The sequence below is a fragment of the Rousettus aegyptiacus genome, unplaced genomic scaffold (genome assembly GCF_014176215.1).
Source record: "Rousettus aegyptiacus isolate mRouAeg1 unplaced genomic scaffold, mRouAeg1.p scaffold_m13_p_18, whole genome shotgun sequence".
Classification (NCBI taxonomy): Eukaryota; Metazoa; Chordata; class Mammalia; order Chiroptera; family Pteropodidae; genus Rousettus; species Rousettus aegyptiacus.
This window is the reverse complement of record NW_023416293.1, coordinates 17,711,881-17,736,947: the sequence shown is the minus strand read 5'-3', so window position 1 is coordinate 17,736,947 and position 25,067 is coordinate 17,711,881. Positions and strand designations below refer to the sequence as shown.

Here is a 25,067-nt window from a genome sequence, read left to right as displayed (position 1 = left end):
AGAAGCATGTCTAATCTAATTTCTTATTTTGAGATCCAGAAGCATGCCTAATCTGATTTCTTACTTTGAGAAAAGTGTGATTCTGATCCGTTCTGAAGCTTGGCAGAAAACAGCAACGTAAGTCATAAGGGACTGTTCAGGAGTTTTGTCTGGGACTCTTTCTTTGTTATTTCTAACCTACAAGATTAACAGAGTTTCGCACTGTAAAGTACCTGTCATGAGTGTCATCCTGAAATAAGCTTTTCCAGATGCCACGTTAACAGCGTGTGTCATTCATCCTTGTGACTTTTGGTTCTTCTGCTGCCTCTTCGGTGCATGATTTTTCTCACCTGAATGGCTGGTTATTAGTGGACCATGTTCAAAGGGAGATACTTGAAATCTCAGCTGCAGCTGCTGTAAGAATATTTTGTCCAGTCTTTGATATTTAATAATTATAATCCTAGTAAATGAGCTTAGAGGGAGTTCCATTTTTTGCCTAGGATATAAATACAGATTTTGAATATGTTAGTTTAAAATTAGAAAGAAGTCAAATCAGCAAAAATTAATAGCTGCCAAGCAGTGCCCGCAAGAGCCGCGGCATCTCTTAGCCTCTCCTTTCCGTTCTTCTCTCCTGGTTTTGCTCCTTTATAAACGAGGCAATTTTCCTGGGAGCCTTCGTAGAGTGCTTTCAGTTCTGTGACGAATGAATAGAATTTAGGGATTCTCTAAGTTTCACTCTAATCAGGGCTCGATTATTTATTATTGTCTCGTCAAACAGAAGAGGACTTGGTATGCATGAGAACTGAGACATTCGTAAACTTATTCTGTGATTACGAAGCACCTTTCCGTTTTGTTAGGAAAAGACCGACTAAAGGAAGGAGAATCCTGTCATAGGAGCAGTTGGATTCTAGGGGGTAGAATGGTAGGGGGTTGGGTAGGATACGGAAAGACTTCCAAATTGAGACATTCAAGTTTCCGATGACAGAGAGAGGACACTGAGGCCTAGTTCAACAAGACATGCTTGTGTCGGCGAGAAGGACGCCGTCTCCTCCTGACAACGCAAGCGTTTGTGTGATGTGAACATTGACAAGAAGAACCCTTACCATCTCGGTGAAGACCTGTAGGGTGGATCTCTCCAGCGCCAGACAGAAAGCACCTGGGCTGCAGTTGATTAAGCAGTTACTTTTCTTAGCCAACGCGACAGCGTCCCTTTTCCTCTGCAGTGATAACCAGAGTCTGTCCTGAGCAGTCATTTGTGATTTTTTTGCTGCTCCTTCATGTCTGAAGCTAATCTAATGAGGACTGCAACAAATCCTCATCATCTGCAGCCATTTTCTTATTTTGGGCGGTTCAGCTTGATCTCTGAATTGACACATAAGAGAAGTGAAATTAGAAACGAAGACTTACGCGTGAAGGTTCATGAACGTAGTTTCCTCTTCAGTGGCAGCCATTCATTAAAATAGCGATTTAGGAAATTTTGTGTGGACCTGTTATGTTGAGTCTGAAACATCATTTTCTAGCAAACAGAGTTTTCTTGAAAATATTTTAGTTAATATGGTTTTCCTTGTAATTTTTACACTATTCTTTTTTTCTAAAGTGCTGTATAAACATTTACATTAATTTCATTTGTACTCCTATCTCACAACTGAAAAGTGTTAATTTTTGTTAAACAAAGGATAGTGTGTGGACTAGTTTTTTTTACAATGAAAAAAAAAAGGCATATCTTTACATGCTTACATTAATTTTACTGGAAACAGCCAGAACTCTGGATTCTAAACCACATAATGACTTACGGTGACCATATATAAAACTATTGTCCAAAACTGTAGAATTTCCTAAGTCTCCACATGCTGGGAGTAAATCACTGCTTTTTAAAAAATATTTTTCAACTCTTCTGAAAATAGTATTCAACCTAGAAAAATGGGAAAATATATAAAAGAAAGCTATGATTACTATTAGTATTGTAATGTGCTCTCTTTTAGTCTTTTAAAAAGTGTATATACATTTTTTAAAATTATACTCATACTTCAATAACTTCTAATAGTAGGCTGTTATATTTTTTAAAATTTATTTTAGTGATATTAATGTTTTATAGAAATTTTTATTATTATCTCTAGCTAACTGATCCTTTTACCTCTCCAGTTTCTAAGTCATACCATAAACATGGGATTAATTTTTGAAAATAAAGTTACGCTTTCAGATTCACCTGCCGCAAACTCTGCTGTGCGCGTTGGGCTTATCCTAGTTCGTAACAGCCGTCACGGGATTTAAAATACATCAGTATTTTATCGATGCTGATTTATTTTTCTTCATTTATTTAGTTTGGCTTTTTATAATTAAAGGTTTGGGAGTTTGATTAAGAAATATGTATATTTTTTATGTTGCAGATCGCCAGCTGCATTATAGGATGCCCTTAAGTAAAAGAGTAGAGACTCTAAAGTTTCAACAATAAAACTCTTAAATTTTAAGTAACAACAGTTCTATTCCATATTACAAGTTACAGAAAACAGAAAATAAGATAAATTGTACTTAAATATATTATTTGAAATACAAATGTATCTCATTTAAAAATATCTTATTTCTTTAAGCAAATTGGCTCATCTTTGGAATGGTGGGGGTGGACTGGCAAAAAGCTTTCACGAATGAGTTCAATCCCACTTTTTGTGAACATTCAGCTGCTTTTTATCAAGCATTATTCCTTTATTTGGCAAACATAAGTTCAGTAATCTATGTGCCAAATACTGTGCTTCGCATTGAAGGTACAGTACAAAGAAATGTCCCTATTAAGGGATTTATTGTCCCGGGAGGGAATTACCCCGCCGGCATTTACAGCCCACGATCCTGTCCCTCCTCCCCGCGGTGCCCTCCAGCCTGTCCTTGTGTTGCTTGCGTTCTTCTGTTCTTCAGTCACGTGTTGGAATGTTTCCCCTGTCCCCACCCTCTCCTGCTGCTCTGGTGTGACCCTGTGGTCCTGGCCGACATGCCGGAGGGGGAGAGCGGCGCCCCCTGCGGCTGCGCGGCGGGGCTCGGCTGGAGGCAGCAGACGGGTTTCGTCTTAAATTCCTAACTGTGAGCCTCAAGTGTGCACTTACGTCTTTCCATTTACTCTCCTCCTTTCTTGAAGACTTTTTCTTTTTTTTCTTAAGGGACTGTTTATTATCTCATTGAGATATAATTGACAATACAGCATTGTATTTCGGTGTGCAAGATAATGATTTAATATATGTGTATATTGTGAAATGATCATCACAATAACTCTAGTTAACATCGTTGGCACACATAGCTACAGAAATTTTTTTTCACTGTTCTTATTTCCTCAAATCCTCAGCATCCTTCCCCATCATCACTTTTAGCTGCTGACCTGGCGTCTTGAAAAAATAAAATGAGAATTCCTACGCTTTCACTATATCTACCTCATTAACCACATCTGCTGCCACATTCTCTGATGCTCATCTTCAGCCACAGGTGAATGAGCAGGCTACTTACTGTCCAAGGCCAGCCTTGTAGTCGTCATAGCTTCTTGTCTAGGTCAGAGACGTGGGCCTGGAGAACCTCTCCCACTTTCTCTGTCGCCAGTTTCCTGCTGTGTTCTCCATCATTCCCATCCACTTAGCGAGCTGCAGTTATTTCTCCCATCTCAAAACCCACTTGAGTTTTTCCCTGCTGTTCCATTTCTTTGCTCCATTTCCACCTAGTAAAACTGTTTGAGTTATCTGCGCTTGTTACCCAGTTTCTCTCTTGTTTTTGTGTAAACCCACAATAAGGCTTTTGCCCCCACCAAGCCCCCAGAACTGTCACCACGACCGCATCTAGCCAAGTTCTATCCTCATTTCTTGACCTCTAGTTTCTTTGCCTTTATCAGTGGCACTTGACCCAGGTGTGATCGCTCCTTGCGCGGTCCTTTTCACTTGGCCTCCAGCTGCTGCAGCCGCAACCGTTTTTCTTGATTTTCCTTTGTCTTTCTCAAAATTAAACCATTCCTCGGTTCTGTTGTTTGTCTCTTCGTCTTTGTGCGTTTTCTCCCGCTATCGTTCCTTTCTTTTATGCAGGTATGTTTAATATAAAACATACATTTAATGGACATTTTGGTGGTTTTGTAGGTTGGCAGATGCCATCAGTGTATTTGTCTAACTGCACAAATGCTAATTCCTTAAACTCGTTAATAAATTTTTGGGGTACTTTAAAAACGTCAATATCTGAGTCACAAAATACAGTGAGTGCCACAGTGGTCTTTATAAATCAAGCCTGATCTAAGTGCTCTGTGATTTGTCAGTAACTCTACCATAACTCCTTCTGCCTGAGGCCAGACTCTTTAGGAAAACCGATTGAGAGAATTACTACACTATTCTCTGGGGGGTGGTCATGTTAAGCCTTAAATGTGAGGATGCTATAATATTCATGTTTCTATCATTATGCTGTTATTTTCTGTATTATGATGAACACCATTCCTGTCTTTGATGTGGCTTTAACAGTTATATGAAGTAGAAATATGAGATGTTAATGGCATGCTTAGAATTTTTATTTTTCAATAATATAATACTTTTGTTATGTTTTAAGTACGTGACTAAAAGCAGTAAATTATATTCAGTGGGTCTTTTCATAATTTTTGCTTTAGATAGTCTCTCAGGTTATACATAAATTGAGATTATTATGGAAAATTTGGCAAGTAGGTAAACATTGATAAAATTGTTAATTAAGTTTATAACTAATAATAACAGGTGCTACTTTTCATCCTGACATGGACCTTTTTGCTATTACAGCATCATACCTTTTTTTCCTCATTGTTTCTTAATTAAGGGGGAAACTTCCTTCCCTTGCTAAGATAACCTAAATTTCCACTTTAGATGTGAGGTTTTTAAAAGCTAAGTTAGTTATATGACATACATTAATTTTTGTGTGTGTATATGTGTATATACACACACAGAAATATATAAAATAAGTATTGTTCAGCAGTTACTAAATGAGTTTATCCATTACAGAAAGCAAAATACAAATGATTTTAATATTTTACTTAAATTAATGGTTAATTATTAGAATTTTGTCTTTATTATAATCCGCATGCATATTTCAAATAGTGAGTTTTTAAGGATATTGTCAGTTTGGTTTTGCTTATGAAATTATTTTTAAAATATCCTTATTCTACGTGTAATTATTTTTTTAGTCTTTAAGATGGTCTTTAGGGTATGTATTAATGTATTCTGGTAATATTTCTTTGGAAGTCGTTTAGTTGGGTTTAAGAACTAAAATCTGAATCGATGTGGGCACAGTCACCATTTTGGTATCTTATATCTGGTAGACTAACATTCTTTTCCATTTTTATTATTGCTAAATGATTTCTTAGATGATTTGCCAACACATCCACACAAAAATTATAAAGCTTTTAGAACACGGTTTTTCTCTGGTGAGAGCAAGTACACTGTGGTCTCTGAATGGTTCCTCCTAGCTTTGTGTAAATATTTTACTTTAACACGTTTAAAAAATTCAAATATTTATTGATATGGCTTCCTCTTCCAGAAGGTTCAGAAGGTTTGTATTGTTCCCTTTGTCATTGCCGCTTCGCGTTGTCGTCTCTGTGAAATTGCGAGTGGCTGGCGGGAAGGAGCCGCGCCCCGCGCCGCGCCCGCAGCGGGCTCCGGACCTGCTTGCGGGACGGAGCAGCCCCGAGCGCGCTCTCCGGCTTGGAGTTGCGCAGAATTTTCCATTCCAGGGACCCTCTGGCGCAGCTGCTCCACTTTATGTAGGTCAAGGAGCAGCCCTGTGGCAGTTCAATGAGTTATTCATGTGTCTGTTCTTTGTCATTTATTTCGTTAGTTGAATGTTCCATGATCTCAGTAGAAATATCCTCAGATAAGTCATGTATATAGTCTGGAGATATTTCCTTAGTACTTCACTTAAATATCGGATGAGATGCTTCACTAGATTCTGTGCATTAATTACAATAAACTGATAACGAAGTTGAAATAATATGGTCTAATCACTAACAGGCTTAGTCTTAATTTTTAACTCAGCGTATGTTTTTAACATTTGTTTTTCTTCTTTTTTTTGCTTTTCAGTATTTGTTTTTAAATGAATTTAGTGATCTTCTCTTCCTGGCAAGCTATATTTCCTTTTATCATGAGAGGCCAATTACTTTCTTCTGATCATAATTTCTAAAGCTAAAGTCCAGTTAAAGGCAGGATAGTTTTATCAATAATCCAAACTCTACCCAGTTTTCCTCCGACATTCTCATAAAACTCTATTGCTTGGATCTAAATACTACAAACCATTTTGTTTGTAGGCCAACCACTTAACTTAAATTTCTCCCCAGCCCTCAAGTTACGTTATCTTCAAACATGGTAGCCGACACAACAGGCCTGCCATCCTTGGAGAGGAATCTAGATATTTAACGATAAAGTGTTTTCTCTAAAGACCTGTTGCCCTAAATAGCTGTTGCGCAGTGTCCTCCCCATGCAGGCGAGAGACCCATCAAAACCTGCACTCTGATGTCCTCATTCCCCTGTGGCACTTAAAACAGAGCCGGAAATTCCAGTGCAGCCCTTCGCGGGCGTGCCTGTTGGAGCCAGGGAAGGGCGCGTGCCAGACCGAAATGCACTTAGTTATGAGTCTTATTCTTTAACAATGTATTTTGAGGGATGGACAGATGCCTTACTTGATAAGGTAAACCAAGGAGAAATTGAGAAATGTTGTATGGTCTTCTGTTTCTTAGCTGCCATGTTCTGCTCTTTGTTACTTGACAGTAATTTTAATTTTTATGGTATTCAGGATATTTGAAATGGAGCAAAATTATCTTGTGTTCATTGTTCATTGGCTATTTTCTTATCTATTATACCTAAAGGAAAAGTAGTCTGTAGTCTCTTTTTAATATACATTAAATATATAAAAAGTAAGTGTTTATATAGAATAATCAGGATCAACTGCAGCTTTTTCTTGTAGTTCTGAACTATTTTCCATTCATTCAGGTCTTTACTTTAGGTACATGGTAGGGATTCAGAGATCCTGACCCACCGATGCTACCTCCTTTATTTAAATTAACTGGCACCATAAAGTCAAAATTAAATCGGTCTAGGTCTTATGTAATTTAATGTCTGTAGATTTTTTTTCTCACACAAATTTCTTCTCTATTCTTTGAAAGTATTCTGTAAAGAAAATAGAACGCTTGAATAACACTCTAATGAGTAATTACATAAAGGGAAAGAACACTTCCTGTTTTTAAAATACAGAGTTCTAGCTTTTGCTTTATTTTCTGATCATCTTTTTTTCCTCGTAAGATTAATCAGGCAACTAAAGTGCTATTTAGAACTTCATTCGAAGTTTCGAAATATTTCTTAATGTTTATCAGTGGTCTCAACCTCTATTTGATAAGGGCATTTGTAGTTTTGAAAAAGCTTTCTTAACCAAAATTCTTGTTTTCACTCATTCGCCCTCTTCATGGGTTGGTTCATACTGTGCATTTTTATGAGGCTTCTCAGTTGCTGGTCTGTTCCTCTTCTCTGCTTACTCTGAATAGGACCTGGCAGCCCTCTGCCAGCCTTCTGGTACTACACGGTTTAACAGGCAGTCTGTGGCCCCTTCTTCCCTAACTTTCCACATAGCGCTTTTTGACAAGCCTGTAGCTTGCAAGATCAGCTTGCTTCCATGGTTTGAGTTTCTTAATCTGAAATAAATTCATCGATAGTTTTTTAAAGGTATGATATAGTTCCAAAAGCTATTAATTATAATAACAATAACTGTTACTACATTTTATAAAAAGCATAAATTCGGCTGAGAAAAGAAAACATCTAAAAGAATACTGTCAGAACACAGGAATGCCTGAACAAACAAAAAGCATTGAGAAAGAATAGAAAGAGACAAATAATAGAGTCAATGATATTAGCTAATATTTATAGAACTACAAGTTACCATGTAATTTACTCCAGTGAGAAACATAAGAATTTTCCAAGGAATTTAAAACCATACAGAGTGTTTTTAAATTTTGAAATAAAATTGTTATCCAGAGTAGTAGGACCATAGTGTTTGATTACTGCTGTTCACATGTCTTAGAAGTGTGTGTAGTTTCATCTAATTCCAGAATTTTTCTTTTCTGTTTCCTGCCTGCTCCAACACTCTTTCCATACCTAGATTCGCTGTTGAAGTTCTTCTGATAACCAGTCCTCTCATACAATCCTTATTTTATGATTGATCAGAAGAGAAAGTCATTACTGACAAGGAGAAAATTAAATTACTGTAGGCCAGAGGATGAAAGGAATAGGCAAGAAAGGCTATTCAGTTAACAGCTTCGAGAAACCAACAAGACTGCTAAACGCTTCGTACAGACTGTGCACCCAGAGCTAGCCTCACTTCCTCTTCTCCCACCCCCTTCATCTGTCCTTCCAAAACAACTTCCATCTTTCTTCCCCAAACTTACTGTTCGCAAGAGCCGCGTGAGCCTCAGGTCATGGACGTGCAGCCTTCTCCATCCAGCCCTGCTGCAGGTGCGGACCTGGTCCATTTTCTGGCCAGCATGTAGCTCAGTAAACCCTTTCTTTCTGAAAAGCTTTCAGCCACAAAAGTCATTGTCGAACATCACCATCCGGCATCTGGGCAATGCTGGAGCTGAGGCAGGGAGCCTCAGCTGGTACCGTTCACAGCAGCCATTTCGTTTATTAATATCTTGTTATCTTGCTCCTGAGGGAATTTAAGCAGCATACATTGTCTCTGAGTCACAAAGATGTCTTCCTCTGTCACAGTGAACATTCTTACTATGGAGGCAGTAACTGTTTTTTGCTTTTTTGATGTGTTGGGTGCTCCGTATAAAGCATCTAAATATACAGTATTGTGGTGGTAGTCTTAAATTAAAAACTTCTGTTTTACCCTAATTTAAATACAATTCATGTCAAAAACCCAAGTCGAATTAAGTGGTATTATTGGCAGTAAAACTGTCTTGTATTATTAAACTAACTATAAAGCATATAGTCTGGTTAAGAAGGATAAAAAACTATTATCTCTTTGTTTAGCTTATGTTGGTGTTATGCATAACCATCATGAACTGTCTTGAAGTTCATAAGAACATAGAAAACTTTTTTTTAGGCAAAGTACATAGTGTTGGTTTCCATAACTATATTTAAACAACAGCACCTTCCAGGAGTTCACATTCCACTTTGCAGAGGGCGGAGTTATTTTCTGTTTCTCCACCTGCCCTCCGATTTTGGGAAGAACTAAATTGCTTTCTTCTCAAGCATCCTGCAGTCGTCAGTATTAATGGGAAAGTTAAAAGTACGGCAAACGTATAGGGAGGTGCTACCATGCCAGTAGAGATAACAAAAGGAGTGTGTTAGTAGAAGAATACTTGGTTTAAAACTTTTACAGTACTTATGTATTTGATCCTTAAAAAACTAGACGTGATATGTAGCCTTATTTTTATTTATTTATTTTTAAAAATACAGTCTTCTACAGAATAAACTAAGTCTGATGTCAAGAATGTCTTGACCGGGGCCACGTAACTAGTTAGCAGGGATTATACAAATAAAGACTTTTCTAGAATTCATTTCTCTCTTCCCTTGTTCTCTTTAATTATCACTGTGGCCTCAACAGCTTCCCACAGGTACAGACACCCTTGTGGGGTGAGCCCCGAGCTTCGCTGCAGCCCAGGGGTCATTATAGGTATTTTCTAGGGCTGCTCTAAGCAGGAATATAATTTATTAGTCCAGGAATGACCCAAGTCATTTCTTGTTGACTTAGCACCTTTATTATTTCGTTTAGTGCCTCTAATAATGAGTACATTTGAATTTAAAAGCTCATTTTCAATTCATGTTCTAGAGTTAAAAATGTCCATGAGTTTTCCATTTTCCACAAGAAATGTGTACAACTTTGGAACATAAAAAGAGGCTAATTTGTTTCTGTTGTTCTTTCTAGTGAGTTTTTACAAAAATAAACTCATTCTTTTTTGCTTTGAACAAATAGCTTTCTTGCAGTCAGTGGTAACTTGCACTCTATAAAATCATGCTGGCCATCAGCATTGAGTGGAGAGGCCCTCACAGCTGTTGATTCTCGGCTGGCTGTCTATGTAGGAAGCGCCTCAGAATACAGAAGAACTTGGCCTAGTAATGTTTTCCTAGTATTTTATGAAAAGATATTTTTTCTAGGTGATTTTGCATTGTTCATAAGTTATATGCTCATCTACCACACATTAATATATTATTATATTGTTATATGTTCTACATACAGTTATTTCAGCCTAGGGCATATTACCTTAGCTTCCTGATGTGTCTAGAAAAACGGTTGCCAGCTTGTAGCTTAAGAACAGTAAGTTCTGTTATAGGAATATTGTGTGTCCTCCTAGGCGTTATCGTACAGATTTAGTTTCTCTTTGGTGTAGCGGAGTAAGGAGTGCTGGCCTAGGACTCAAAGATCGGGCTTGCTAGCAGATGACATACCCTTGGGCCGGTCCCCTCCTCTCTCTCTGGGCCTTGGTAGCTTTATGCATCAAACCCGGAAGTTGAACTAAAGATCTCCAGGGTCCTTTCCAGTTTTGAAATGTTCTGATTCTATTTATGAGTTTCCCTTTAATATGGCATAGTTCTGTGGTGTGTGTTCTGCATATGTATATTAATTTCTTTTAATTTTAGATACGACGAGTGGATTAAAGCAGATAAAATAGTAAGACCTGCTGATAAAAATGTGCCGAAGATAAAACATCGGAAGAAAATAAAGGTGAGTGCTCATTTTGATGTATGTCATAGCTTTTAATTAAAGAACTTTTCCTCCAAAATACTGCTTTAAGTGTGTGTATCTGTGTGTTTAGTGTTAGTACAGTTTCTCCAAATCCAGATTGGAAAAAAGTTCATATCGTCAGCTTGTGGAAAGACATTTTAGAAATGTTTTTAAATGAGTTGTGAGGCTTTTTCAGTTTCAACGTTGTAGAAGGCCACCCGGGTAGATTTCACTTACCCATTTCAACCCTTTCTTGTCCCTCCGGTCTCCAGCTGGGAGACCTGGGAGTCCCGGGTCACTGTACTAGCTGCAGACTGCTCTGGAAGCAAAGGAGGTGTCTGGAAGCAGAGGACAGCCTTTCTCCTGTCTGTAGCTGGCTGTCGGTGGTGGCTCAGAACACAGTCACGGAACCCTGTCAGCCTCACGCTTCGTAGCTGCTGCTCATGTGGGAGTTAATGTTCCTTCATGTCTGATCTAATTACTCGCCTTCTTCCTAAGGCGAAATCTTATAATGTCTTATTAGAAAATAGACCATTAACTAGGTTTTAGAATGCTTTTTAATCTTTTTAAGATATTTAATATTATTCTACAATTCAGTTTTCACATTCAAAGTGAGGGGCTATTTATTTTCCTACTAAATGATAGTCTGGTGGCCCCAAAGAGTGAAAGCTTTCTCTTCCAGTGGTTATTCTTTCACTGTAAAATCGGGTCCATGTGTTTAAAGTGGTGGCGAAGCAGCCCTGCTACAGCTCAGGCCCTCTCAGACTCCTGTCACCTCTGCTCTCGTTCTTCATTGGGGAGTATGGAAGTCATGCTGTATTTAGCAGTGTTTTTATCTACTGGGAGAATTTCATGTGCATGGCCGCAAAAACAAAAAGCCAGTTTCCTGACACAGAGCAGGTTTTAGGAGTATTTCTCAGGTAGGGGTGGGAGAAGTAATATTAGACTATTATGTGGAAAGTATTTTTCTAAATACTGATTTCTCAATTCAGTTCTTGGCCCCTCCTGGTCATAAGGAAAGCAGCATGCAGGTTTTGAGAAAGCTTCCTGGAAAATATTGATACTGTACGCCCCTCTCTCTGTCTCATCCGAGCCTGAGAACCACTGTTTTCGAGGCCGTCTACTTAGAGCGATTTAAAGCCATACTTGAACTTTGAGCGGGTAGACTGTTTCTGCCTTCAGAATGCATAGTGTATTATGACGTCTGCTATAAAGTAATGAATTGGTGAAGCGGCAGCAGCAGAAAAGTTAGACCAACACTAATCTTGTTAGGTTATGGTGGTCTCCATGCTCATATGCATCTCAGCACATTCTGAGACTTAGACCCAGATGGCCTAGGTCAGTGAATCTCACACTCGAGCATGTGTGAGAGTCACCTGAAGGAATTGCTGCGGCTTACATTGCTTGGACCCATCCCAGCATTCCTAGTTCACTCGATCTGAGTCTGGTCTCAGGAGTTTCCATTTCTAACAAATCCCTAGAAGGGGCCGATGGCGCTGGGCCAGGTCCTCCCTAGGGGAGCCACCACCCCGAAGCTCGCTGCGTGGAAGGAATTCCCTCCTCTGTGTCCAGCTTGGCACCGGCCACTCATCCTGCAGCCTGACTGTGTAGCAGGGCCTCAGGGTTCTTTAGCGAACTCGTCTGAATTGTTTTTCCTATAAATTATTTAAAAAACATTTAAAAAATAGTTTTTAGGAAGTATATTAGCCTTTGCCCCACCTACTTGTAAAGAGAGCTATTGGAGAAAATTTCTCATTTTTACCCTCGAAATATTAACTTATCAATGAGATAGGAAGGTTACCTCCAACCTGACTTTACAACAGGTAATTTGCTTAGAGTTCCTCCCAGCAGTCAACTGAATGAAGGTACTTGGAATTTTGTCACTCGCGGCCCACATTTTATATTGAGAATGTTTCAGGTTTTAAAATTACCAGGTTGACATTCTTTCTTTCCTTTTTTTTTTTTTTAATGACTAATCCTATTATGATTTCGTTTTGAAGGATTTATAATACCAGTTATTAGCAGTATTGGAGGTTTGCTAGTCTTAATTGCCTATCTCATCGCTCATTTATTTCCACTATTTAAATATAAATATTAGACAAAAACTTTTTGCTCGTTCTGCTGTTTGTTAAATAACTTTGAAAAAACATCTCAGGCTGTTTTGAGGGGCTTTTTATACTCTATTTATGTTATTTAATATATATTTTATAACTGAGTTAAAATGAGTATTAACATTGTTTACTATTTAAATGCCTCATGATACATTATGGTTAACATGAGATTGTTTTCCTTGTAATCTAGAATAAATTGGACAAAGAAAAAGACAAAGATGAAAAATATTCCCCTAAAAATTGTAAACTTCGGCGCTTGTCAAAACCACCATTTCAGACAAATTCATCTCCTGAAATGGTATCTAAACTGGATCTTACCGATGCTAAAAACTCTGATACAGCGCATATTAAATCCATCGAAATTACTTCAATCCTTAACGGACTTCAAGGTAAATATAACAGACGTCTCCTGTCGTGTGCAAATGTTTTAGTTTGTGTAAGTCAAATTCTACAAGGGTACTTCAGTGACATTATTAAATTCTGTTTTTTAATGGAACCAGAATTTTTTTTGGCTCCATTATTACTTGAAATAAATCAGCCATTGATTGGAAATATTTCTCTCATTAGTAGATCCAAGGGCACCATTACATTTTAGTTAAAATTTAATACTCACACTTGTACTGTTACTGAGCTTTTTTTCAAGTACCGTTCTTTATGTTGCTATGTAAAGCATAGTAGTTTGTATTATGCCGTATCAGACTATAAAATTATATCGATTTTTCCTGTAAAGAATATTTAACTTTGCTTATCTCGATTATATTATGTTCTCTGTTACAGTGACATTTCTGTTTAATATTTAAGGCAGAATGAAGTGTAACTATCAAATAATAAAAATGGCGAGGACTGGAGGGAGTTAGTTAATCTGACTGGCAGGCCAGTGCGGCGGGGGTCTGATCTGTCAAATATAGTTGAAGAATGTATCTCCATAAACATCTTTTACATTTCTCTTAATTTTAAAGGAGCCATAAATTTTTTTATCTTCAGTGTAATGGAGATTACACTCAAATAGATGTTTACATGAACTCATTCTATAAACCAAATGCTGTAAATATTCTGAAGTTAATTTTTAATAATTTTATAATGCATCATACATACAGAATAGTGTATGGAAAATACATAATTTAATAATACGAACATTTTTATATCGAACATGGTGATGAATGAATAGTATTTACTTAAAAAGATTCTGAATTCCTTTACTTTTCTTTAGAATTGTATTAAATCCACATACATATATTCCTAAAGAGGATAAAAAATGTGAGTAGCAAGCATAATAAGCTTAGCTATGTTTAAAAAAAAAAAAGCATCTTTCCTCTTAGTGAAAGCTCCCTGAGAATTTTTTCTGAGTAGAGTCTCCAGGGCATATTCTGATTTTGTTTCCGCTTCTCTGAGTGTCTACAGAAGCCTCTCAGGGAGTTCAGTGGGGCAGGGTCTCGGGGAGACATCAGGGAGACATCAGGGAGACATCGGGGCTCACCACGGGAGGATCTGGCCCGGGGCTTTCTGACCCCAGGCTCGCAGATGGACCTCTAGCGTGCGGGCCAAACAGAACCTTTCTGCTGGGCGAAATGGTATCGTTAGGTGATCCCAGTTAGTGGCCCACAGAGGGGACCAGTAGAGTTCATCACCACACGGTTAAAACGAGCTGAATGTAGGTAAAGATTCCGGTCGCGCTCACGGGCGGAAGGGGCCGGCGGGCGAGCCGGCGGTGCCCACGCCGCGCGGCCTGCCCCGGATCGGCTCGGCCCGTCCGCACCGTCTCTCCGCCGCCGGCGCAGGGCGCCCTTCGCGGGGCGTCCCGTTCCGGGGGCCCATCTCGGAAGCAGCCCTTGGCGTTCCTTCCGTCCCCATCTCGCCCGTCGTCCTGTGCGCCCCCTGGTGTAGTCTCATCGCGGTGAGCGCGTTCCCTGGTAACTGGTTAAGAGCCCGCGTCTCAGAGGGCAGGAAGGTCGTCTAGAGGCTGCACGTCTGAAAGTATCTTTGTCATTCATGGTTTAGCCAGGTTGGAACTTGACTTATTGGCATCGTACAGTCGTCGTATTTTGCTTCCAGTGTTGTTTCTGTGAAGTCCGGAGCTTTTCCAATTCCTGATTCTTACTATGTGGCTGGTTTTATTTAATTAGTTTAAGATAAAATACATTTAGGTTATTTCCATTATTTTTCTGTTGCAAACAATTCAGCAGTGAGCATTATATGGCCATACTTTTTAACATTTCAAATACTCTTGGTGTATTCTCTTTTCCTTGGTGGGTTTGATTTTATTTTGGCCATAGGTCAAATTCAAGACACTTCAGATATTTCCACTTAGAAGATGATCGTTGCTGCGTGTGCGCATACGAGTGCGTGTGCATAGGTAAAGACAAATGGATCCCATCTGTGAGTGCAGAGCACAGATAGCTAGGAGTTTATCCCCTCAGCGAGAGCCCGGCTGGGAACTGGATGAGCAGGGCGGGAGGTGGGCGGGGGTTGGCATTCTGTGGAGAAACTGAATGTCGCCAGATGATTGTTTTACCACTAGAGATCCCCTTGAGTAAACTAGGTCCCTGGTGAATCATCTGACAGAAAGCTTATCCATTAATAAGTCCTGTCGCCACAGTGGTGCCTGTCACATTTTAGTAGGTCATCCTTAAATGTAAGCAGTCAAGGAGAGCTCCAACAGAAAAGATAGGAATTAAAACAAATGGAAGAAATGACCTTTGACGAGAGAGAGATGAAGGTAACAAAAACGAGCTATTAATCATCTCTCTGATTATTAAGTAGTCTCAGAGAACCTATAAGTATCTGTTGATTATTAAATAATTTGAGAGAACCTACAAGTATCCGAAACCAAGGACGAAATGAAAAAGGAACAAAGAACAAGAAAAACTCGAAATTAAAAATGGAAATTAAAATTCAATGGAGCACTTAGAATTTAAAGTTGAGGAAATCTTCCGGAGAACATGTGAAAGCAGTGATGGAAATTTTAGAGAAAAGGTAACTGAATAGTGAAAGCAGAGACAAGAAACTAGTAACTGCACACACGGACCACTGTTGCTTGAAAGTACTAATGTGTTTTTATGTCTTTCTGTGTTTGTAATGGGGAGACACTAGCATTGCCTCTGAAATCGTATCAGACAGTATGAGGAATCATGAAGCCATGGAAACAGCGTATCTGATTACACAGAACTGTAAAAAGCAATTGGATTAAAAAAAATAAACAACAAAAACCCAACCATGGTTTTCTTCTGAACTGTCTCACAACTGTGTTATTGATTTATTGATTCAAACCTCATTCCTTAGCGAGTGTTACATGTAGTGCTCGCCCTCTCTCTCCGTATGTGTATCATGAGTGTCAAGAAAGCCTTGGGTTGGTGGGGGGGGGGGGGAGGTGGGGTGGAGAGGGTAGGAGAAATAAGCAAGTAACTAAAAGAGGAAATGTTTCCGGAACTGAAGGCATAAATCTTTAAATGGAAAGAGCCCACCGAGTGCCTGAAGTAATGAAGAAAGAGCCATGCCGTGGTACATTATCATGAGATTATAAAATAGCAGGAATACAAAATCACCACAAAGGATCGAGAAGACCAATGAAAGTAATGTTTTCAACACTGTAAGCAAAGGAGCAGCACTTTCAAAATTTTGGAGGAAAATAATTTTCAACTTGGAATTCTGTACCCGGTTCCACTAGTCATCACACAATTAAGTTTGAGGGGAAGGATATATTCAGACGCGTGAGGACTGAGAATATTTACCTCCATGTACCTGTTTTAGGAAACTACAAATGATGTTCTCCAACACAGTGTGGGAGATACACCAAGAAGGAAGGTGTGAGATGAGGTCCCAGGAACAGCGAGCCTACGTCAGGAGAAGTGCAGGGCATTCGGGGTGACGGCTGTTAGAACTGACCCAGGAGCAGGGTGGAGGACTGGCCTCCAGGGAAGACACTTAAGGAGCTGAATAGAATGCTGGGCTTAAGGGATCAATTGAGATCGATGTGAAAGGCAAAAAAAGGAAGACATAACATGTAGGAAAAGACTTTTGGAAACACTTGGGAAAAAGGGCTGTATGAGAAAGGAAGTGTATTATTTATTTCTGCAATCAACCACATTTACATGTTATCAATACTGTATTTAGTTAACTAAACAGAGAAAGTATGGCAGAAGGGAGATGGGGTATTAATGCGAAAGTCCTTGTGGCTTATAGCAGACTAAACAAATCAATACAATATTGTGAAGAGACGATACTCGTAACTATCACAAGGAATAGAAATAGAAATGCTCAGTGTCTCCTGAACTGTAGAATGGGGCTGCTGACAACAGAGACCTCACAGGGTTTTTGTGAGAGCAGATGAGACAATCTGTATGAAGCACGTGGAAGTACCTGGCGTGCAGCTGCTTCTCAGCAGATGTCATGTTAAAATCATAATAAAAGCCATTTTTTATACTTAATTGAATTCATTTAATATAAACATCTAAGAAATTCTGTAAATATTTTTATGTAAGACGATCAGTTACTTGTGTAATTCTTTTTAAGTGAGGCAGCCCTTGGTTGACCTCACAAATTGCAAAGACCATGTCAGCTTACAATCTGTTATTTTTTATTTTTATTTATGCCTACAGCACCTGGTCTTCCTAGGTGGTCTCCCATCCAGGTCCTAACCAGACCCAACCCTGCTTAGCTTCTGAGATCGGACGAGATGGGGCTTGTTCAGGATAGCATGCCTGTAGACCGATTGTGTAATTCTTGAAAGCATCCATTGTGGAAATCCATTGTTCACGAAATCTTTGAATAATCACTGCTACACTGAAAATAAGGGCTAAACTTTTGTAAGAATACAGATTTCGGAATTAGAACTGCTTGTAAATCGGAGAGGCTTCTTTTTTATCATCAGCTTTATTGAGGTATAATTTACAGATAATAAAATTCACGACTTTTATGTTTACAGTTTTGGTGAGTCTGGGAAAAGTACACAACAGTGTAACTGCCACTCCAGTCATGATACAGAACATTCCCACCGTTGGATGAGTGTCTTAACTCTCTGAAGCCCCGTTTCCTCACTTGTAAAACAGGATAAAACCTGGCAACTGGGGTGACTGTAAACATAGCTCGTATATAACGTGCCTGGCACAGAGAAGACATCACTAGTCTTTTATACTCATCGTTTTTTTCTTCTTTGCCAGCTTCTGAAAGTTCCGCCGAAGACAGTGAGCAGGAGGATGAGCCAAGTGCTCGGGACATGGACAATGACGGCAAAGAGGAAGCCAAGAGTGATCATTTGACCCACGCCAGAAACGATCTTTCAAAAGAGGAACAGAACAGTTCATCTTTGCTAGAAGAAAACAAGGTCCATGCAGAATTGGTACTATCTAAACCAGGGTCGAAATCTCCAGAAAGACTAAGGAAAGATATAGAAGGATTATCCGAAGATACTGATTATGAAGAAGATGAGGTCACAAAAAAGAGAAAGGAGGTCAAGAAGGACACCCCAGATAAATCTTCAAAGCCGCAAGTAAAACGTGGTAAAAGAAGGTATTGCAACACAGAGGAGGGTTCAAAAACCGGGTCGCCGGGCAAAAAGGATGAGAAGGCCAAGAACAAAGAATCACTGTGCGTAGAAAACAGTAGCAACAGCTCTTCCGATGAGGACGAGGAGGAAAAATCGAAAGCAAAGCTGACGCCGACTAAGAAATACAACGGTTTGGAGGAAAAAAGGAAATCTCTACGGACAACTGGTTTCTATTCGGGATTTTCGGAAGTGGCGGAAAAAAGGATAAAACTTCTAAATAACTCTGACGAAAGACTTCAGAACAGCAGAGCTAAAGATCGCAAAGATGTGTGGTCAAGCATCCAGGGGCAGTGGCCCAAGAAGACGCTGAAGGAGCTCTTCTCCGACTCGGACACGGAGGCGGCGGCGTCGCCCCCGCACCCCGCGCCCGAGGACGGCCCGGCGGAGGGCTCGCTGCAGACGGTGGCCGAGGAGGACAGCTGCTCGCCCGGCGCCGAGCCGGACACGCCGCCGCCGCCCGGCGCCGACCCGCCCGCCGGCGAGAAGCAGGCGGAAGTCGGCGACAGGAAGGCGGAGTTTCCCAGCAGCGGCAGCAACTCAGTGCTCAACACGCCGCCCACCACCCCGGAGTCGCCGTCCTCGCTCACCGCCACCGAGGCCGGCCGGCAGCAGGCCGCAGTGACTGTGCCGGAAGCGCTGGCTCCGAACCAGGAAGAGGTCCGCAGCGTCAAGAGCGACAGCGACAGCACGATCGAGGTGGACAGCGTGGCGGGCGAGCTGCAGGACCTGCAGTCCGAGGGCGCCGGCTCGCCCGCGGGCTTCGACGCCAGCGCCAGCTCGGCCAGCAGCCACCAGCCCGAAGCGGAGCACCCCGAGAAAGGTGAGCGCGGCCGCCCGGGCCTCGTTCGGGGGGCCCCGGCCGGGGCGGGGGCGGGGGGGCGGCCCGCGGCGCGGCGACATGGCGCGCCATGCGCACGTGGCGGCGCGGGGCCCGGAAAGGCGAGCGGGGGGACCGAGTGTCCTTGGCGCCCGGGCGCAGGCCCGGCCCCGGCCGGACGCCCGCTCCCCGCGGCTCGGCCGGCCACGCGTTCGTTTGCGCGCCATTGTCCTGGCAGGGGGAGCGTCCGGTTTCTCACGAAGGTTTCGCTCTGCTGGCGGCCCCGCCACCCTTAGCAAGACCTGCGCGTAGGGGTTTGGAGCGGCCGCTGCCCAGGCTCTGCCCTCCTCGCACCGCGCGACCCTGGCCCTCCAGCCCGACTGGCTGGGGCGCGTCCCCAGAGAAGCGTGGCGCTTGCCCGCCGCGAGACTTCCGTGCTTTTCCCTGAGGTGGTTAAAGTTGGAAATTCAGATTAGAACTTTGCAAGAGGGGTAGGACCCGTGATAGTGCCATAGCTATACTTCTGTCGTCATTTTCCTCACGAACCACTTCATTTAGGTGTCTTTAAACCCGTGTACTTTAGGCCGACACTTGGCTTTGAAACGCTTTTTCATTGTAAAGGTAGCACACTAGGGTATCTAGATTTTATTTTAAGATGATATTAGCTAGCTTTAGGTATTTACCCAAGTTTAAGAGTTACGATCTAGATTAGATTGGTTTAATCCATGTTTTCTCTCATAAATCTTTTTCAATATTTATTGAGATATAATTAACAAAACGTGGTCACACAAATCTCAACTTAAAACATTTAATACTAAGTGAAATATATAGTTGCAATTAAATTGGGATGTTCTTTGTTTTTTTCACATTCACACGTCCAGCCTCCATGATCTGCGTGTGCCATACTAGTTCATGGGACGGAATTGTCCAGGAATAAATATCTTCAAAATTATAGAAGCCTATATCACAGATGATTAGAAAGGCTTTCGACAATAATAATATGAAGTTTTAATAATTATCCTTCTTAACAGGTCGTATCCTTATTCTTTGTGTTCCTCATATCTTATGAAAGCTTAATTTTTTTTTTTTAAAGATGTTATCTTGTCTGATAGACTGTGTCAGTATTGCCCTGCTGCATCTCAATCTTGGGGTTAAAAAGTAAAACCTGAGAATTCCCAAATTTAGGGTAACAGAGACCGTCTGTTTATCAAATCAAAACATTTTTAGAATTTCTCTCTCTTCAGGGATAAAAACTTAAGCACGTATTTCATATGGCCTCATTTTAAAACATTTGTCTATTGATGTTTGAGAATTTACATTAAAAGTAGAAATGTAAGTTTTTATAATTTAGACATAGGATTTTCCTCTAATGTAGCCTACATTAAGCTTTTTATTTCTTTGAGCTGAAAGTTTCAGAGTTAAACTTTCCTGGAGAAAAACCTGGCAATTTTCTTTTTAAGATTCTGTTCTTCAGTATAGTCAATATTTAAATCACCTCATTTATGTTTCACTTCGTCATATGAAAATAGCATTGGGAAAAAATTATCTGTGAGATATAACCCATTAAAAAAGAAAACTAGGAACTTCCAAACAAAACAGTTAATAGCCTGTTCCAGTTTGGGCCATGGAAGCCATGTCTTACATACTCAAGGTTGACTTTACCATTGATAAGAGGACTGAGAAACTTTTCGTTAGCAAACATAGCCTGATTTTATCATGTCAATTATATCACGTCAATATAGTATCTGACATCGGAACTGGACAGAGATAGGACTTTACTCATCCTCTGGAAAAAGGACCCTTACTGTATAGTCTGGGAGAATATACGTATGATTAGAAAGGTACAGAAACACAGCAAATGCTGAGGACCAAATTATTAATATAGAAAAATGTATAGAAATTACAGCTTAGAGTAGTGATTAATCAGCGAACCCTGGGCATTAAGAAAGATTAGTGAAGAAATAGGACTTGGGCTAGTCCTTGAAGAAAAGAGAGACATTTCTAATGTTTTGGGAAAATTTTCTAACAAGAAAATGAAACGGTTCTTAGAACTACTATGCTGGATTGTTAAAATGGTATATGTGTTAATCAGTGCCCTGGGATCTAAGTTATTGTTGAAATAAATTTGTAATATAACTAAGTGTAAATTACTACTAAAATTTATCCCACTAATATCTCATTTAAAAATTATATTAATATCATAAGATATATCATTAATGTTTTACCCTGTAATTAAATCTTAATATTTTGGTTTTACTGAGTTTTAATAAACTTCAGTTTGTATTTTCAGCATATGCATTTTTTGAATTACTATTAATTAGACTCGTAAGCTCCCAGTATTATACCAAGATCTACTCTGTTTACATCCAGTTTTCCAAAGAAGATTGTTCACATTTTGCTTCTTAAACTTGCTTTTATCGTATGCAAAGATTCAGCTTCTTAATGACAACTTATTTTTAAAGTTTGTAATTTCAGTGATAGTTTATAAATCTCATAAAGAACATGTATAGTTTCAGAATTATTCTGTGCTTCTAAAATGTGGAATTTATACCTAGGGAAAGCTTGATTTTATTTAGTGTCACTTAATAATTTCTTTCCCATCATAGCCTGTACAGGTCAGAAAAGAGTGAGAGAAGCTCAGGGAGGAGGAAGCTCATCAAAAAAGCAGAAACGAAGCCATAAAGCAACAGCGGTAAACAACAAAAAGAAGGGGAAAGGCAGTAAGTGTGAAACCTTTCATTTTTAAATGTAAAAATAATTGCGGATATGATGATCACTTCCTAAGGTATATAAATGTTGAATCACTATGTCTTACACCTTAAAGTAGTATAACATTGTATGTCAACTACAATTTAAAAAATTACAGCGGATATATTTTTTTCCTCATTAAGAAAAGAGTATTCAAGATGTGGGTTAGTTCAATATTCTAATTTTGTCACTACCCTTAAAAAAGTCACACAAATCTTCTGATCCTAGGTAAATTCTAGGATTAAGCAAGTTTGGTCTTGGTCGTAGCAGTGATATTGATTGCTGATGAATGAGCAGATAATCTTTTCTAAAATAATAGCCAGCATAATATAAACATCACTATCTTTATGCTAGTTTTATGTTCTGTTGTGCTTTCTACTTCCAATTATATATATATATATCACGTTATGAAATGCTTCAGTTATGTTTTTATTACAATGAAATTCATTGCTTCGTAATTCTTCAAGGCAAAATTAGCAGAGAACAATCAAGATAGCTTTAGAGCTGTAATCCCAGCAACTCCGGTTACTGCCTTTACCTTGGTACCCCAAACTATGTGCCCAAGTGCAGCTGTAAGCAATACGTGCATTGGCTAAGGAGTGCTCTACCTAAAGACTTGACTTCGGCAATGACTGTTCATCGACCTACAGGAATATATATACTGTGTTTCTCCTGAGAGCTGCACATTTTATCTCTCTCTTGTAGGAAAAGTGAGAAGCAGAAAATATGTAAAGAATTTTTTTTCAGGTGCCCCACACTGACCTCCTGCTGCTCTTCCAGGAGACTCCTGCCACCTCCACTGCCTGACCTTTGCTATCGGCCGGCTTGGCTGCACTTCAGTGCAGAAAAGGGTTATGCGGCCAGCTCCCCGAGGTTCTGCTGAGCCCATATGACTTCCAGGCGGTGAATATGGCGTCCCTTGGGGCCCCGGGCGGCTGTGCTCAGCAAGGCCGTGAAAGCCAGGCTGAGGAAGACCACTGCATCCGAGTGGCGCCAAGCCTCGGGGGCTTAGCTAGGAGTTGCCAGGGGTTCCAGAGCAGCAGTGGGGGGCTGGGCGGGCATTCGCTTAAGAAACGTGCTGTAAGAGTGGTGGAGAGTCTTTATTCCCGAAACACCACAGCGGGTTGCCGTGTACCTTTCCTATCTGGAATACCTTTCAGGCTTTGAGAGCCAAACTAGTTTTTTTTTGGTAGCCATCGTTAAATGAAGAATCAATAAATGTATGCCGATTTGATCATCAGTTATTTGGAGTAACTAACAGGCTATTTTAAAGTGCTTTTTATAAAACTGCGATGTTTCTGTCTAAAAGACTACCATTTAAATGACATTTTCTAAGGGGCCGCATCTTCAACAAGTCAATTAACATATTCATGTAATTTAGAGATACAGCTATTGATTGTATTCTCCCATTTTAATTATTGGGCTAAATACCTTTTTAAATCAGAATGAGGAAACCATTCTCTGAGAATCATTTAGTTAAGTGAACTAACTCTTATGGAATCTAAAATAATACTTTGTATCCAGAAAGAGGAAATACCAATGCTATCACCTAGTCAGCGGGTGCACTGTCCAAGTGTTAATTAAGCTTTTCTGTTCTAGTACTGAGAATTTAGTCAGCAAAGGCAGCTGTAATGTAATGTTACATAGACTTCGGAATTCTTCATAAATTACTGCATGTATTTATGAGTAAAAGCGATGGTTTCATTTTTAGTCCACGAGCTACAAAGTAAGAGTTACCTAAGACATTCATTGGGTATACCAAAGTTTAGAGTTTGTTCCTGGAGAATTCTTTATTAAATACGATGATTCTGCATCATTGTTACTGGCCAAAGGAGTAGGAAACCACTCTATGTATGCAGTGTGTATAAATATTAAAATTAAGAAGTTTCTATAATGAATTAAAAGGTGCTGTGTTTTATGTTATGTTCATTAACAGAATAGAATAACAAGCCATTCAGATATTACTATGTATTTGATAGTCTACCAGGTATAATGGAAGATTAGGTTTTTGTTTTTTGTTTTTAAATGGCAATTCAGGTAAGAAGAGTTTTTTTTTGTTTTGTTTTCCTTAAATGAGATGCTGGTGCATTTGTACATCATGGTTTTCCATGTTTTTAGGCAGGATCTATAAAGCAAGATCTTTACTGCAGTCATAAATTCTCAAATGGTTAATTTTAAATTGTCTACTAAAATCTGCGACAAATTCTTTGTTACTTTTCTGTTTACTAATGTTTACTTTTTATTTTTCTTTTAGCAAATAGTAGCGATAGTGAAGAGCTTTCTGCTGGTGAAGGTGTAGCTAAGACTCAGCCAGTCAAATCCGTTTCCACTGGAATGAAGGCGCATGGCACCAAATCTCCTGCGAGGACGCAGTCTCCAGGAAAATGCGGAAAGAATGGTGACAAGGACCCTGATCTCAAGGAACCCAGTAATCGATTACCCAAAGTTTACAAGTGGAGTTTTCAGATGTGTAAGTGATATCTTTTAAACCCATACTCGATGAGTAGAAACGTCATCCTAGTAACTCTCAATGCCATTAACTCTGAAAAAGAGGTTTAGTCAGACTTAGAGACATGATAACCAGATGCATCAGAGAGACCTTATTTGGATCTTGACCTGAATAAACAAATTGCTAGAAGAAAAGTTTTAAGGCAGCTGAGGAAAATATCAACATCGACTAGGTATTTCCGATATGATGTTGGAAATTTGTTTTTAAATAATCTGGTGTTGGGGGTGGGGAGTGGATGGGGTTATAACTGAGAAGATTTTCCACAAATTGTTGATTACTGCAGCTGGATGACGGGCATGTGGGGCTGCATTATACTTTCTCTGTACTTCAGTGTATTTGAGGAATCTCATAATAAAATAACAACAAAAAAAAGACTACCCCAGAGTTTCTCACACAGGGGAACTTCAGAGCTTTTGAAAATTTTTCGCCAATGTAAAAGTTATACATACTCATAAAAAAATCTAAAAGAACAGAGGACAAAAGAAAAATTTATCCACAGTGCTGACATTCAAAAATATATACAATTTTTACATTTCGGTGTCTCTCCAACCTTATTTGATTTTTTTTTAAATTTATTTTTATGGCGACATTGGTTAATGAAATTCAGTAAGTTTTAGCTGTACGCTTTAACAGTAAGGCATATACATATTTACACTGTGTGCTCACCTCCCA

The 25,067-nt window shown here is 39.7% G+C and overlaps 1 protein-coding gene and 1 pseudogene across 7 annotated transcripts in view; one reads left to right on the top strand and one right to left on the bottom strand.

Moving 5' to 3' along the window:
- Nucleotides 1-25,067, top strand: part of ARID4B (AT-rich interaction domain 4B) — a 113,452-nt gene that overhangs the window by 83,887 nt on the left and 4,498 nt on the right. For 4 of the 7 annotated variants that reach the window (XM_016163384.2, XM_036235599.1, XM_036235598.1 and 1 more), the window contains 5 exons: nt 10,584-10,668; nt 12,970-13,168; nt 17,936-19,141; nt 21,745-21,858; nt 24,141-24,356. In XM_016163384.2, coding sequence (XP_016018870.2) covers nt 10,584-10,668; nt 12,970-13,168; nt 17,936-19,141; nt 21,745-21,858; nt 24,141-24,356 — 1,820 coding nt within the window. Of the gene's footprint in view, nt 1-10,583; nt 10,669-12,969; nt 13,169-17,935; nt 19,142-21,744; nt 24,357-25,067 lie in introns of those variants that run through there. The other 3 variants (XR_004955470.1, XR_004955469.1, XM_036235600.1) reach the window with 3 other exon arrangements.
- LOC118613473 lies at nt 17,366-17,484 on the bottom strand (annotated as a pseudogene).